General features: G+C 40.3%; 1 protein-coding gene across 3 annotated transcripts in view; it reads right to left on the bottom strand.

Moving 5' to 3' along the window:
- hecw2b (HECT, C2 and WW domain containing E3 ubiquitin protein ligase 2b) overlaps positions 1–16,055 on the bottom strand; it is a 73,111-nt gene that overhangs the window by 19,632 nt on the left and 37,424 nt on the right. For all 3 annotated transcript variants that reach the window (XM_076880387.1, XM_004564093.4, XM_076880388.1), the window contains 6 exons: positions 13,303–14,198; positions 12,976–13,117; positions 8,215–8,316; positions 6,366–6,516; positions 6,116–6,219; positions 5,898–6,022 (listed from right to left, as the gene is read on the bottom strand). In XM_076880387.1, coding sequence (XP_076736502.1) covers positions 5,898–6,022; positions 6,116–6,219; positions 6,366–6,516; positions 8,215–8,316; positions 12,976–13,117; positions 13,303–14,198 — 1,520 coding nt within the window. The remainder of the gene's footprint in view (positions 1–5,897; positions 6,023–6,115; positions 6,220–6,365; positions 6,517–8,214; positions 8,317–12,975; positions 13,118–13,302; positions 14,199–16,055) is intronic.

Below are 16,055 nucleotides of genomic sequence, written 5' to 3'. Positions count from 1 at the left end.
AGTTACTACAGTATGTGTGTGAGGCTTTTCTAATGCTGTTAATAACCTAGTAAACACCTTCAGTATGCACCATCAAGTATTTCAAAAGATTACAATTTATTCTATCTATCGCATACATACAACGTTAAATATTTTGTCCATTTTATTTGTATGGCAATGTCAGTCTGTCAGTAAGCCTCAAGTTTGGTCAAATTAAATATGAGAATTCTGCTGAATTCTACTTTTATGCCTCTTAAAGTTTTCAGTTGCAAAATTGTGATTTTTCACAAAATACATGCGTTGTTATGGTTGCTATGCACTTGGCTTCCAGTGTGCCACTGAAGGTTTTGCAGTCTTCTCTTCATTTCCGAAAAACTTTTTGCTACTTGCTCAATTTTCACTCAACTTCCACAAATTATACATCAAAACGTAGGTATTTTTGCTGGCTTTCCGAAAATGTCACTATCATTGTTATGGGATTTATAGAATTTTGGCAAATCTCCTCAGACCAACACAAAGTCGCAAAACTCTCCATAGAAAGTCAATGGAGAGCTTGTTCAAAATCACCGCTTGATTTCTGTAATGAGAGGCATATTCGAATCGTCATATCTCCTTAACGAAGCAAAGTTAAGACATAAGGCTTGTCCCGGTATATCTTCAGACACTCCTGACGCTCACAATTCAAGAATTATTTTCTCACCTATTGCCGTTCTGAAATGAGTTAGACTTGTTTGAGGGTAGGAAATTCGTCCTTTGCTCAGATTTCTTCAGATTTCAAACTCTGGAAATGAACCACTTTTTTCTCTCGTCATATCTTTTCAATGGATTTCCACAGAGACCTGAAAATTTCCATGATTGTTCGCCTGCTGTCTCTTACGGTGAAAGAATGATATTGATACTCCAAATAGAGTTAGAAAGCGTTGTTTGAGGGCAAGTCAAGGCAGTTTTTGCTTTGCTCTACTCAGTTATGGTGCATTAGAAATCAAATATCTTTAATAATTCATATTTTAATGATAAATTGTCAACACTGGAAGATTCCCCCGTCTCTTCTGAACAAAACGGTGTAAGAATGACCGTTCTAGCCCTTACGGTTAGGAAATTATGGTCATTTGTTTGAGGGGAGTCCTCACTATGAGAAATAGACTGCAAAAATCCTGTCTCTCTGTGCTGCATGCACCTGTTTTGGCGGGAAAAAGTACACAGCCTCTCTGATTGGTGGATTCAAATTCAGCAGCTCCCAGGCTGCTTGACTGAGCTAGAAACTTGCTTCTCTCTCCGTGTGTGTGTGTGTGTGTGTGTGTGTGTGTGAGACAGAGAGAGAGCGAGAGCCTTTTAATGGGATGATCTCATTGTAAGATTCAAATTCAATATATTTAGACTGGGTGACTGAATTGGATCTTGTGTGTGTGTCTCTCTGTGCATGTGTGTTTCCTTATGTGTACATATTTCTGATTGTGTGGCTGTTATATATTTTTTTGCTGATTTTTTTCATTTAACAAGTATATTTGAGGGACCCTCAGCATGTTCAGCATTTTTTCAGCTGTCCATTTTGCTTTTCCAATTTTTCTGTTTAAGTTATTACTATTGTGCTAAATCATACTATTTCTGCTATTTTATAAGATTTGTGCAAAATATAGTATTTCTGCCAAATATAGTATTTCTGATTAATTATAGTTTTTCTACCAAATCATAGTACAGTATTTCTGCTTTTTATAGGATTTTTGCTCAAACATAGTATTTCTACTAAATGTAGTATTTATGCTTAATCATACTATTTCTGCTTTTTATAGGATTTGTGCTTAATATAGTATTTCTCCTAAATTATAGTATTTATGCTTTTTATAGTATTTGTGCTAAAACATAGTATTTCTAGTAAATGTAGTATTTATGCTTAATCATAGCATTTCTGCTGTTTTATAAGATTTGTGCTAAATATAGTATTTCTGATTAATTATAGTTTTTCTACCAAATCATAGTATAGTATTTTTGCTTTTTATAGGATTTTTATAGGATATTTATATTGCTTAATATAGTATTTCTGCTTTTTATAGGATTTGTGCTTAATATAGTATTTCTGCTAAATGTAGTATTTATGCTTAATCATAGTATTTCTATATATTTCTGCCAGGTCCCCAGGCAGCCAATCCTCTGTGAGGACTGAGGCATTCAAATTTACATATCAGGGCCTGCACGGCTTCCCAGCCAGCCAATCATATCTGAGGTCTGCCGTTTCTTCTCTCGTCATATCTCAGCGACGGATGTACAGAGAGCAATGAAAATCGCGGTCAAAGTACACCAGAGTCCGCTGATTCACCCAGTACAAGAATTATGCTTCTAGTCCACCTAGTTTTTGAGTTACACAACGTTTTGTAACTCCAAAATACGGCGTTTTTCTCCTCTCACCGCGATCTAATTCTGACTGCTCATCACCCTGTTTTTCCAAGTACCTGCTCTCTTTCCCAGTGGGGCAGTTGGTAATGACACGGGTCTGCAACCCAAACGTCGTGGGTTCGATTCCACCTTAGTCAACATGTTTTTTTCCCTACAAATTAATACACTATCACAGACCAGTAATTCATATTCATCATTTATTACAATTCTGCAAACTTTTATGATTTTACCAGCTTTTCTAATATGGACCTCACATTCTTGTTAACACTCCATGGCACAAATACTCTTCCCTTTAGGCTCTGTGTATGTATCAATATTTCTCCCATTTTAAAGTATTACTCCTCCATAATTGTATTTCTGTTAAATCAAAGTACTTTTACTACATCTTAGTACTTCTGCTCAATCATAGTATTTCTGCTCAATCATAGTATTCCTGCTACTTTTTGGTACTTGTGCTAAATACAGTATTTCTGCTAAATCATACCATTTCTACTTTAATATATTTTTCTTTCTATATATAGCATTTCTGCTATATAATTGTATTTCTGCTATGTTATAATATTTGTGCTAAACCAGAGTATTTGTGCTAAAACATAGTATTAATTTAAAATGACAATATTCATAGTTCATCACAGTGTCTCTGGTAAATCACAGTATTTCTGCTATGTTGTACTATTTTTCTAAATCATAGTGTTTCTGTAATGCTTAAGTATTTTTGGCTAAATATATTCTTTCTGTTATCTTATACTATTTCACCTAAATTCTTGTATTTTTGAGAAGTTATCATGTTTCTGGTAAGTTACAATATTTCTGCAAAGTTCTGCTATGCTATTGTATTTCTGCCAAGTATTATGTTTCCTCTAAGATATTGCAGTTCTGCTAAGTTATTCCATTTTAGCAAAGTTCCTTTGCTTCTGCAAAGTTTTTACAATTTCTGCAACTTTTCAGCTTTTTCAGCTAGTTTTTGCAGACAGCTTCAGCTTTAAAGCATCCACACTGCATTTTCGCAAGAAATGCAAATTTTTCTAGTTATTATTAATCTCCGATTCTCTTCCACAGAGTGTCTTTGTCGTTTCTTCCCAACCGGTTGCATCAGGTGTCCAGCCCCTCCCAGGTTTCTTCCTATTAAAAGGGAGTTTCTTTCCCACTCTCACCAAAACACTTCCTCAGAGGGGATCATATGATATTGGAGTTATCTATGTTTTCTTTGTATTATTGTAGGTTCTTTGCCTTACAATATAAAGCACCTTGAGGCAACTGTTTTTGTGTTTTCTTGGCTTTATATAAATAAAATTGAATTGAATTGAACAAATATAAGCAAACTCACAAACTGTGTGCAGTTTATTGCATATTGCATCTGCTAGGTGCAGCTGCTGTATTTCACAGGGAGATAAAAGAATTCAAGATAACTTGAAATGATGATGTATGAAGACAGGATACGACAGGATGAAGAGGTAAGGAGTGCTCAGTGGTATTTGATAAACTGCAAATTTAAGGCTTACATGTAATGTCATCATTTTAATTAGCTATTCGTTCTGTATATGTTGCTTTGACAAATTATGTATTTTCATATAGTAAAATGTTCTGCAAAACAAACTAAGGTATTGTACAATGTTGTACTATGGTGAGTTTGAAGTTTTACCGGTTTACAGTGGTTGAGGCGTTCGAGAGTCAGATCAAGTTTTGCAGATATTAGTTTGTATTAAGTTGGTGATACTTAAGAGTTACTCCCTAAATTCAGTATTTATACTACCTGTATTTATTTATACACTGTCCAGTATTAAGACAGTATAAACTGTATAGTGTCAGTGTAGGGGATGGACATCAGCCAGGAGGCATGAAACATCTGCTTGCATCTTGTTGAATTCAGTTGTATGAATCCACAAAAAGCAATAAACCTCAAGCAGCAGCAGGTCAGCTGATCACAGGCTGTACGCCGTGAAAATCTAGTTCACATTAGAAATTATTCATTCATATTGAAATGTTTTAGATTGATCATCAAACAAATTTTAACATGTCTTAAAATGCAGTTTTTAAATGATTTTATTTATTAAGGGAAAACATACACGTCCCTATGTGAAAAAAATGATCTCCCTCTCTAATAACTGCAGGATCGCTGTCCTGCTGCATAACCTAAGTGTATTTGAGCTTCTGATCAATCAGTCTGAAGCTCAAATACTTCTTTAGAGTGTGGCATGATGCATTGCTTTTTAAGATTTTTAAGCTGCTTTACTTTGTCAGCCAGGATCTATTTGAGTGACTTATTGATTCAACAACAACAATAATAATAATAACAATAATAATAATAATTTATTTGAGAGTGTTGATGTGGAAGTATAAAAAAAGGTCAAAAAGAGTTGTGCCATGTCTCTGTGGATCTAGAGAAAGCACATGCTGGGGTGCTGTGGAGGTGATTGAAAGAGGATTTCACGATGCTGGGTCTTTTGACTCAGCGTTTTGAGTTTTAGTTTATTTTGATGTTTATGGTTTATGTTTAAGTTCATTGGGTTTTCTGAGTTCATTTGTTTATTACTTTCCCCGTATGTTTTCAACGCCTCTGTTAAGTCTCCTTTGTCCTTTATGTGTTTCATGGCTGCATGTCTTTTGTTGTCACATCTTTGTTTCATTATGTTTCCTATTTTATTTTGAAGAGGTTCTGTGTTCCTGTGTTTAGCTTTACGTTTCCCCTGTGACGTTGTTATGCTCACTTATCCTCATTATCCTCCTGTGTGTATTAAGTCCGTGTGTTTTCAGTCATTCCTTGTCAGGTCATCTGCTTTGTTCACGTCATGCATCCAGTTTTTGTCCATGTCTCCATGTCAGGTCCCACGTGCACGGATTTTTCATGCTTTAATCTTAGTTCACCCAGTTTAATTTATTGTTTAGTTTCACCTTTGCCTTTTGTTTTGTACTTCTTGGCCAGCCTTAATAAACGGCTCATTTTTTGTTATTCCACGTCACGTTTCACATTCTGTTTTGATCTGCATATGAGTCCTTTTTTGCAATACATACAGTCTGCCTCAGCCAGACTGTGACAGAGGAACTGGACGTCAGGAGTGGCAGAGAGTATGAGGATAGTGGTGAGGTGTCAAGTAAGAGTGACATGGTTTGGGGGGGTTTGGGGGTGGGATTACATCAGGTATTCGCTTTGAGCCCCTTAACTATCCGTGGTTAGAATCATAAACTATGGCAAGCCAAAAGCTGATTCTATTCTTTTGCTTTTATTCAAAATGTTTTTTGAATTTCTGCCAATGAGGAAACAAGGAAAACACTTCTGACTGTCACAGATCACAATCTATTTACATTTTTCTTAAAAAAAAACCAACTACATTTTCTTTTCTTTTTTTAAATATAACAGTAGAGTAAGGTTAGGGTTATCATCTTTGATGACCTCAAAGGGTTAATAAGTGCGTTGTTTAAAATCCCTTTCTTGAAACAAATAGAATGTGGTCTGTTATAAAAGAAAGACACATGAATGGAAGTAAAAGAATAACAAGAGATAGAATGGAAGTAAAAAGTGTCCATACAGGGTTGGAATGCAGCACAGTGAAGAATTCAGGGCTGGTGAGGAACTTGGCGCTAGGGGACTGAAGCAGCAGGGTTAGGCGAGACCTGGGACTGGACTGTGGCAAATTGCTGTCCCTACGTAGCTCTGCAAAATATACCAGAATCGTCAAAATAAAAAAAAGAAAATCACAGGGGAAGAACATGGATCAGGATTTTGTGCCGTGTAGAAGGGGGCTACCTGGGAATGAGGGTTGCATATCAGTCTCATCAGCTGAAAGCTCATTGGGTAGCTGCTCTTCTGGTCTACTGTCGTTGGTCATTGTCCTACGTATACTTTGATACCTGCAAATTTATGTGTACAGTAACAATTAATGATAATGTTACTAAAAACAAAAAAATGGGAAGTGGCAAATTCATTTCCATTTTTAACTGAAACTTTGGACGAACATCTAGTTTGCGAATCTTCATGTGCATGTTTGTTTTCTGACCTGCGATTTAGCTGTTCCATCTGCTGTATGGAGTTAGACCTCTGAAGAGTTTGTGGGGCCGGGGGTGCGGTTGGACGTTGCCATGTTGTTGTTCTGTTCACGTGGTCCACATAGAAAATGCGACCATGGCTGTCTATGCGAGCCTCCCAATCTGGATCACACACAATGCAACAGAAGAACACATATAGTAGTTCTCCAAAAGATTCTGTTCCTCTGGACGTAGCGTTTTGTGGGAGAAACGTTTCGTCACTCATCCAAGTGATTTCTTCAGTCTGCATCAAGACATATAGTAGCTGTTTTTCATGAAAGAATATAGGTTTCTAAACTAAGGTTTTATGAACAAAAATGACACAGTAGATTATATATAATTATAATCATATATGTATAAAATTTTGGCCTTAAAGTTGCATAACTACTGACTACAATCTACAATCTAGCTGTTTTTAAGATTAAAATACAAAACTGAATCTGTGGCTTATGGGTTTATTACAAATGAGAAATTCTAGCATTTAAAGCTAAGGTTGCAAATTCAAATTCAGTAGCAAATTACACATCTGGAAAATAGTAACACACATTTGTGTCAACTTGTCTAGTCATACATACATGTAATTGGAAAGGCCTATTACAGTATTTTCCACACTGTAAGGTGCACTTAAAATCCTTTAATTTTCTCAAAAATCGACAGCGTGACTTATGTATAAATTCTGGTTGTGCTTACTGACCTCGAACTGATTTTATGTGCTACACGGTGCTCAAATATCTGTCAAAAAATGTTCTAGTACAACTTCGGTAAGCTACGAAGCCGCACTGCTTGATGGATTGCTGGAGCATTACGGCTGCCATAGTCAAGAGCCTTGCGGAAGAATCTGGGTCCAAAACTCCGTCCGCTTCAAGTCCCAAAGTCAAACGAACACTGCAGCATCACTGAGAGTTTAAAACTGTCTGAATTCTTTCATCTTTAATAAAATGATCAGCGTTGCTGCTTTACCAGGTGTAACAATTAAGTTTAACATCCAGGCATCCAGGAAAACAGCATTTATTAACAGAGTTACCAGTTAGCAGGAAGTTAGCTCGCTAGTTTCCACCTAAACATGATATAGCATGTTCTGACTGAGAGATTTCTGAAAATATTAAAACGTACAGCTCTGCTATCACTTCCAACATAAATGAAGAGCGAAAACTAAACAGCAGTGACGTTTGTAGGGTTACTGAAGTTGGGCTAGCTGGTATATAATGATGTGCTACGTGACCGTAGCGACACAGCTATGTTAGCATAGCATAAACACAGTGAAGCTGGAGGATGAACGCTAACTTTTTTCCACTCGTTAATGGGAGGGTTCCCGATGGTTAGGGATAAATTGCAACGCAGGATGCTGTAAAAGGACCAAACTTCAGTCAGGAGAACAACTGAGACAATCCATCCACAATACGAGGTTAGTCATTAATATACTGCAACAACATGGGAATAGAGCAGCTACCAGAGCATTTAACATTAATGAATCAATAGTACGGAAGTGGAGGAAGCAAAAAGAATGAGTTGAGTAAAGTTTGACTTATCTGACTGCTTTGTTTCACTTTATGCACCTTATAATCCGGTGCGCCTTATGGTCTGAAAGATACGGTATCTAAATTCCTTATCACAGCTCCTGTGCTATATCTTAATAGTTCCTCAAACTGCTTAATCCAGAAGACTTCTAGGGACCCTAGTACCCTATGCATAAACCCTGACTGCTATACTCAATCTTCAAACTTGAAGATATCTGGTAAAGAAAATATGTGTATGCAGTTTCTGTGCTGTATTGTGTACTTTAATGTTCTTTAAAACAGACATATACACACACACACTCACCAGGGGGCAGTGGTTCATCTACTCTCTGGTAGCGACTGATGTCATGGCGAACAGATGTCAGGGAGTGAACAGACTGGTGGCCATTGACCTGTTCTGTGGCACCTGGATAAAAACACATAAACAAGCATCAAAATGAATATAAGAAATCCAAAAAAGTTAATTTTTTTTATAGTCATGGTTCATAACAGCTCTGCTGCTTAATATAATTCAATAACATGAAAAGGTTAAATAAACAAAATTGTTCCCTTTAAAGCCAGTGCATTATTTGTTTTGAATTAAGTGCCGCTACAGTCTTTCATTAATACTTCCTGATCGCTCGGTTATTTTTTTTTTAAACAAGGTTATTCATCTTTTGCTGGACTGGACCCCAAATGGCACAGCCATACCAGGCTTGGCACAGAGAAAAACCTATTGACACTTGAAGCACCCATCTGTAGGCAAAGAGCTGAAAGGGGGGTCACTGGTCACCAGTCTGCCCTCCTGTGTGTCTTTACAAATTTCATGTGCATGAATCTCAGGATTTTGTTGAAATGTTTAATAAGCCTATCCATGCACTGCATGAAAAGTTTAGTTTTTGTCAGTGAGCAACACTGTAAGCTGCTATGGAATTACAAGTTAACTCTATACAAAGGTTTTGAGGCAATAGAAGAGAGCTTAGTGTGTAAATCAGGGGTGCCCAATCCCGGTCCTCGAGAGCTACCGTCCTGCAGCTTTTAGATGCATCCTTGTTCCCACACACCCGAATCAAATGAATGGCTTGTTATCAGGCCTTTGCCAAACATGATGGCATGCTGAAGAGGTAATCAAACCATTTGATTCAGCTGTGTTGGAGTAGGGATGCATCTAAAAGCTGCAGGATAGTAGCTCTCGAGGACTGGGATTGGGCAGCCCTGGTGTAAATGAATGAATATCATGATAGTATGGAAGGGCCAACACAGAAACACAATTAAAGTAACACTTTGAAAACATCAGATCGCTACAAGAGAAAACATATTAGGTTCCGTTGAGTGAACGCTGGCGCGCCTGGCTGCTGCTGCCAACCGGTTATTGTTATTATTTTTATTATAATTTCTTCAGATGCTGACAACAATTTGAATCGTACGTTCACACTGCAGGCGAAAGCGCATCAAATCCGACTTTTCCGACCCTATGCGACCCATATCCGATCATGGTATGACAGTGTGAACGGCACAAATCCGATATTTTCAAATCCGACCTGGGACACTTTCGTATGTGGTTCTGAATCCGATACATATCTGATGTTTCAGAAAGCGACTGCTGTTTGCAGTTAGCTCCTAGCATTTCTCGACAGCTCTGCCTCCTTTTTGACTATACGAGTCTGCTCCTTCCTATTTGTGTGACCTGCTCCATATCACCACTGTTTCCAGGCCTCTCAGATCCTCATATTCATCTTACTGTTCTGCCCACGCGTCTCATCACTGTGGGGAACAGAGCCTTCAGTCACTCTGCTCCTCGGCTCTGGAACTCTCTTCCTCCAGCCATAAGAAATATAGACTCTCTTCCCGCATTATTTATATTATATCATTATTATTATTTTTATATCATGCTGGATACTGATGTGGACCGGACAATGTGTTAGGACTGAAAGGATGCCACATTCTTTTAAAGAAAATGATCCACTTATGGAGGGCTGAATTTAAAGACACTCCAAAAGTCCAAGTGAAAAACTGATGCGGCAAGCTAGTTCATTTTGCTGAAATCTTATTGCAGCAACTCAGAAAGGTACCTGACAATGTTGGGGCATGCTCCTAATGAGACGACAGATGGTGTCCTGGGGAATCCCTTCCCAGATCTGGACCAGGGAATCACTGAGCTCCTGAACAGACTGAGGTGCAACCTGATAGCGTCAGATGGATTGAAACATAATGTCCCAATGGTGCTCTGTTGTATTTAGGACAGGTTAACATGTGGGCTGGTCAATGGTAACAGTTCCTTTATCCTCCAGGAACTGCCAGCATACTCTCACCACATTATCCCAGGTATTATCATGCAACAAGAGGAACATAGGACCCACTCCACCAGTGTAGGCACTTAGAATGGTTCCAAGGATTTCATCGTGATGTCAAATGGCAGTTGGGGTCCCGTTGTCTGACTTTTAGAGGTCTGTGCGTCTCTCCATGGACATGCCTCCCCAAACCACCACTGACCCATCATCAAACTGATCATGCTGAACAATGCTACAGGTAGCATCATATTTGGAAATCATGTATCGGTATTTCAGGAGCAGGACCACGCCTCCTAACATGCTCCTTCCAGTTGTCATCTATAAATGTTCCTCAAGTTTGGCAAGCTGTTCATTCTCGTTTACTTGCCCCACCCTCCCTCCTTCCTTGTTCTCAATTCTTTAACTTCTTCACTTCTATTTAGTGCATGAGGATCTGCCAGGCCCGGGAGCCGTCGCCAGTCCCCTTCGAGGCCTTCCCCAAACCGCAGCTCAATACATGTCCAAGCATCACCTTTACCTACCAAAACACTGTCAAACCTAAAATGAGGACGTGGGCCCAGCTAGTGAAGTATAAATATACTCCATGGCTTCTACTGAAGAGAGTTCAGTAGACGACGTGGGCTCTCATGCCACCCTCATAAAGTCTGTTTCTGATTGTTGTCACTGAAATTCACACCAATGACTTGCTGGAAATCCTTTTGTAGGGCTCTGGCAGTGCTCATCCTGTTCCTCCTTGCACAAAGGAGCAGACGCTGGTATTGCCAATGGGTTAGGAACCTTGTATCAGCTGGTTCAGCTCTCCTAGAGTAACTATCTCCTGGAATCACTTCCATGCTGTTGAGACCATGCTAGGAGCAAGCCTTCTGGCAATGGCACATATTGATGTGCCATCCTGGACCGGATGGCAATTTAATACGTCCGTTTCTGTCAGTATGGAATTGACGTATTGATTTCGTATTGAATATGTCATTCCTTTATTGGACTACCTTTGCAAAGTCTGTAGGGTCCAGACATCGACCCTAGCCAAATGCATAACCAGTGAAAAACGGTCCAAAAAGAAATGAGGATGTGGAGACGCAGATAATCGACAAGTAGTTTGATGGTGTCGTACCCTTGTGGGGAGATTAGGACTGTTCTGCCCTGTGTCAGTCTGGATGAATACCTGCTGTTAGTAGCTCCTTTACTTGTCCTGCCAGGTCATTGAGTGCTGTTAGTATAGAGGTAGAGGCAGTAGAGGGGCACTATTTGTGATCAACTATGAAAAGGTCACTATTGTGACCTTTAACTTTTGTGATAATTAGACCAATTAAAGTAAAAAGATGAGTTTTGGTGCAGTTTTTGGTGCATAAATACTACATGCAATAGTGAGCAGACTGTTGTGTATTGAAATGTATAATATAATGCCCTGTATACTCATAATGGTAATAGGGGTAGCATGAGGATTGGGTTGGGGCCTTTCTGTATGGAGTGTGTATGTTTTCGTCATGGCTCCTCCCACAGTCCAAACATATGCAGTAAGTGGAGTTAGTCTGTCTTCATGCATGCTCAATCATCCAGTTAAGGAAATCAGTTAGTCGGTGGTGCTGGTGTCATTCTGCAGATGTTTATAAGGTTGGGGAAACCTTCAGTCAGCTGAAACTGAAGAACCGATGATTCTAAATTGTCCATAGGTGTGAATGTGGAACATGACTACGGATGATGTCTGTCTGTGTTGACCCTGCGACAGACTGGCGATCTGTCTTGGGTGTACCCCACCTGTAATCTTATCACAACTTGGATAGCCCTCCCATAGCCCCAAAGTTTGATAAGTGGAAAGAGAATGCATGGATGGATGGAAGCTTAATAATTATAAAAATAAGAAGAAGAAGAAGAAAATATTTGTGTCTGGAGTTGAAATGGTCAAAAGAACATTTGGTTAAACTTTTGCTCAGTGGCTTGGATATGGGTTTTTACATATGGATTTGTTGATCTGGTTAGATGTGCAAAGGTTATGTTAAACTTTCACATTGTTACACATGAAACCACTCACATTTAATGTAAAAAATATAATTACTATAATCATTAAAAGATCAGGCTGAAAATCTGAAATGTCCTGATATACATGGCCAAGGTTTTTATTTTTAAAAATGCATTTCTTACACTCTACATACTTGAATAATATGTAATGCCTGGATGAATTAAACTCCTCTGGTATGGACAGATCTATTGCTCAAGATAGCTGCATTACAGAAGCAGAAAAATTATTCAATATGTTGTTAAAGAATTAGGTTTGTTACACATGAGGATAAAACTACAGCAGAATGTTAAGACTTGTATTCTTGTTCTTACAGTATGTGAACAATGTGGACCCAAAACAGTACAAACAGAAAACTGCGTAACATGATGACGAGCAGACAAAAGCTGAGGGTACAAATAAACATGGAGACACTTGCAGAAAGTGAACATACAGGTGCAAGCAACTGGGAGATCGTGGCTGAGGAAAGTAGAGCTGAATAAAACACATAAAAAAGTTTATCAAAATAAAACAGCAAATAACATACGAAGGAACAGTTATAACTATAAAACCTGAAGACTAAACAGAGTATAAAAAGCAGACAAAACCTGCAACCGGAGATTTGCACAATCAAATGAAAAACTATGAGTGAAAACAAAAGGAGTCCTTTGAATGTATTTGGTACTCCTGTATTTTTTCTGTTTCTTTTTGTATACTTTATATAATAAAAAATGAAATTGTGTTTGAAACTTTTTTTCAGTGCCTTTAGCAAAACTTTGAAACTTTTTGTGACAGAACCTACCAGCTTTAGATGTCATGCTTCTTCCTTGCTCAGCCATGCAGGTGGATAGCGAAGGTGGTGCTGGCCCATTTGCCTCACTGCTTGATGGCTCCCCCGGTTCCTCCTCTGCCTTTGGAACAACTGCTTTTCTTGTTCTCACTTCCTGAAAAAAATGAGAGAGGAAACATGCAGGGGTGAAGCTTTGTCAAAGCTCTTGTCAAGATGACAGTGATTGTCAGCAATGAACTATTGATAATTTATAGTTTCACTTCAGCTTTTAAAGGTAATCTGCCACATGTAGAACCAATATTAAAGAGGGATGATGCTCCTAAAGTCACAGTGCCTCACCTGAATGGGTGAAAGAGGACCAAGTGAGGGATTGCAGTGTACTTCTGGGTTTTTCCCAGTCCTGATGCTGTGCTCCTGACTTGGACATTCCCCTGGAGATTCTCCAGATCTGACTTCAGCTGCCTCAGCCCTTGATACCTGAGATGAGTTGGAAGCTGTAGCAGTTTCTCCAACAACCTGTGCAGCCATTGTTCTGGCAGCTTCTTCAATTCTATCTGCTGATTGTCGTGTCTGTATTGGGAGTGCAGCAGCACCTTCTTGTGCTCCTGCTCCAGCTTCAGGCCCTGCAGTGTTGGCTCCAGACTGAGCACCAGCAGAAGAACCTGCCTCTCCCGTGGCCTGAACTCCAGGCCCTGCCTCACATGAGCCCTGTGACTCGCCTTTTGAACCACTGCTCCCCTGTGGAGACTCAGGTGTAGCTGAGTTGGTATTCTGCTGTGTCTTTGTTTCCAGCGATTGATCCCAGTGCTGCCCAGCTCCTTCCTCATCCTCATCTGAGTCAATGTGTAGCATGGCACTGAGCCGTGTGTCTGTGGGAAAGCTGGAGCTGAGCTTTGGTAATGGCCCTGCTGCAGGTCGGTCCCCAATGCTCCTGGGACCTTCGAGAGAATCTAGGTAGTCATTAAGTGACACCTGCCTTTGGGTGAAGCTGCCAAGAGCCACAGGAAGCAGATTCACCTCTCCCACTTGCCCAGGCTCCTGCCACACACTGTCATCGCCATAGTAACATGAACCATTAACATATAAGGAGCCCTCATCAGAACCAATGCGAGAAGGTCCACATGTAGCACCTAAAGACGAGGAGAGCTGATGGAGATCTTCGTCGTCAGAGGGACTCCCAGGGTCACCATTCATCACACCACCCAGGATCGTTCCCAGAGGGTCTGGCGAAGCTTCTAGAGCAGAAAAGAGGATGGATGAGAAGGACAGGATGTGACAACTGAGAGATAAATAACGTGTGCTTTCATGACATGTTAGCAGAACAAAAACAACACCTCCCACTTCCTCGTCTTCTTCTGGCTGTTTCTGTTAGGGGTTGCCACGGGGGAACATCTTATTCCATCTCGCTCTATCTCTAGCATCCTCCTCTGTCACACCAATTGTTTGCATGTGCTCCTTCACAACATCCATGAATCTTCTCTGTGGTCTCTGTGGGTGCTGGTCACGCCCAGAGAAAACCTTAGCATCTTCAGCTCTGTCACCTCCAGCTCGGCCTCGTGTCTTTTTGTCACTGTCTCCAAACCACTCACCGTGTAGACCAGGTTTCGCTACAATCTTCTAAACGTACTTTTTCATTCTTGCTGCTATTGTAACAAATCACACCGTGACACCCATCTCTATACACTCCACTCTGCTTGCCCCTATCTTGTTCACCGCTCTTGTGTACTGTCCGTGGCTTTGGAAGGTTGACCACAGGTACTTGAACACACCCTGCTCCTCACTATTACGCCTTTCTTATTTACACACATGTATTTTATCTTGTTTTCACTGACTTTCATTCCTCTTCTCTCCACAGCATGCCTCCACATGCATGTGGCATGTGGATCTTGGTCATTTTTTTGGCATGTTTTTATGGCCCTCGCAGTGCTTTTGTTTTTACATTTTGCAACACACCGCTGCTGCCCAGAGTTCCACAGGAACTCAAGAGGAGACATCAGGCCAGAGCAAGAGTTAAAACAAGGAGAAGGGAATATAAATCCCCTGTTCCATCAGTCATCATAGGGAATGTGAGGTCTCTGACTAATAAGATGGAGCTGATAAAACATCAGAGGCAGTATTGGGAGGCAGCTTATTATGCATGGAGGCATGGCTGCACTCAGTGCCACCGGCTTCGTCATCTGGCTTTTTCACTGCTCGGGCCAACAGAGAGGCCAAGCTGAGCAGTTAGAGGAAAGGTGGAGGGATTGCAGTGTTTATTAATGAAAGGTGGTGTATTCCAGGATATGTTACTGTGAAGGAACATCTCTCCTCACCTAACATTAAACTTTTAGCTGTCAGTGTGCGCCCATATTATTTATCGCAGGAATTCTCCTCCACTATATTAACTTTTTTTTGTACCACCATCAGCTAATGGTGCAGCAGCGTGTAACATCATACATGCAACTGTTGATGGCCTATAGTGTAAACACACAGAGGCATTGATCACCATCAGTGGTTATTTTAACCATGTCAGTCTAGACTCCACTCTGCCAACTTTCCAGCTGCATGTGGACTGTAAAACACAGGACAAACGAACAGTTCTCTCTACAACTTCTGTTCCCTTTCAGTCGATTCACTCGGTACAACACATAAGGCTGGGACATATATACACGTCCCGCAGAGCAGCCACCGAACTGGAATCGGACCACCACCACCTTAGTGTGCAGCAGACCAAGCAGACAGGACAGTATGAGCCACCGAAGGGGCTGTAACATCCAATCGATAAAACCAAAGCAAACCAAAGTGTGCGAGTGAAAGTTCATATCCACAGACTCAATGGGTTCAAACGGGGGCTACAAACGGCCTCCAGCACCAAAGATAAGTCCCAAGCAGGGACACTGGACTTAAGCACAGGTCTCAGCCAGCGAACCCCTTTCAGAAAACATATGGCAAGGGGATGTGCACCTGGTGTCACCCCATCAAAGCCAACATGACAAGCAAATATAGCCGCTAGACAGACCTTAACTGTTGAAAATGAAAGGCCCGTATTCAGCAGCTCCTGCAGGAATGTCAAAACATCCACAATAGAGCACTGAAATGAGTATGGAGGTCCT

The sequence above is a fragment of the Maylandia zebra genome, linkage group LG23, assembly GCF_041146795.1.
Source record: "Maylandia zebra isolate NMK-2024a linkage group LG23, Mzebra_GT3a, whole genome shotgun sequence".
NCBI lineage: Eukaryota > Metazoa > Chordata > Actinopteri > Cichliformes > Cichlidae > Maylandia > Maylandia zebra.
Note: the sequence above shows the minus strand (reverse complement) of the source record. Positions and strands in the feature narration are given on the sequence as shown.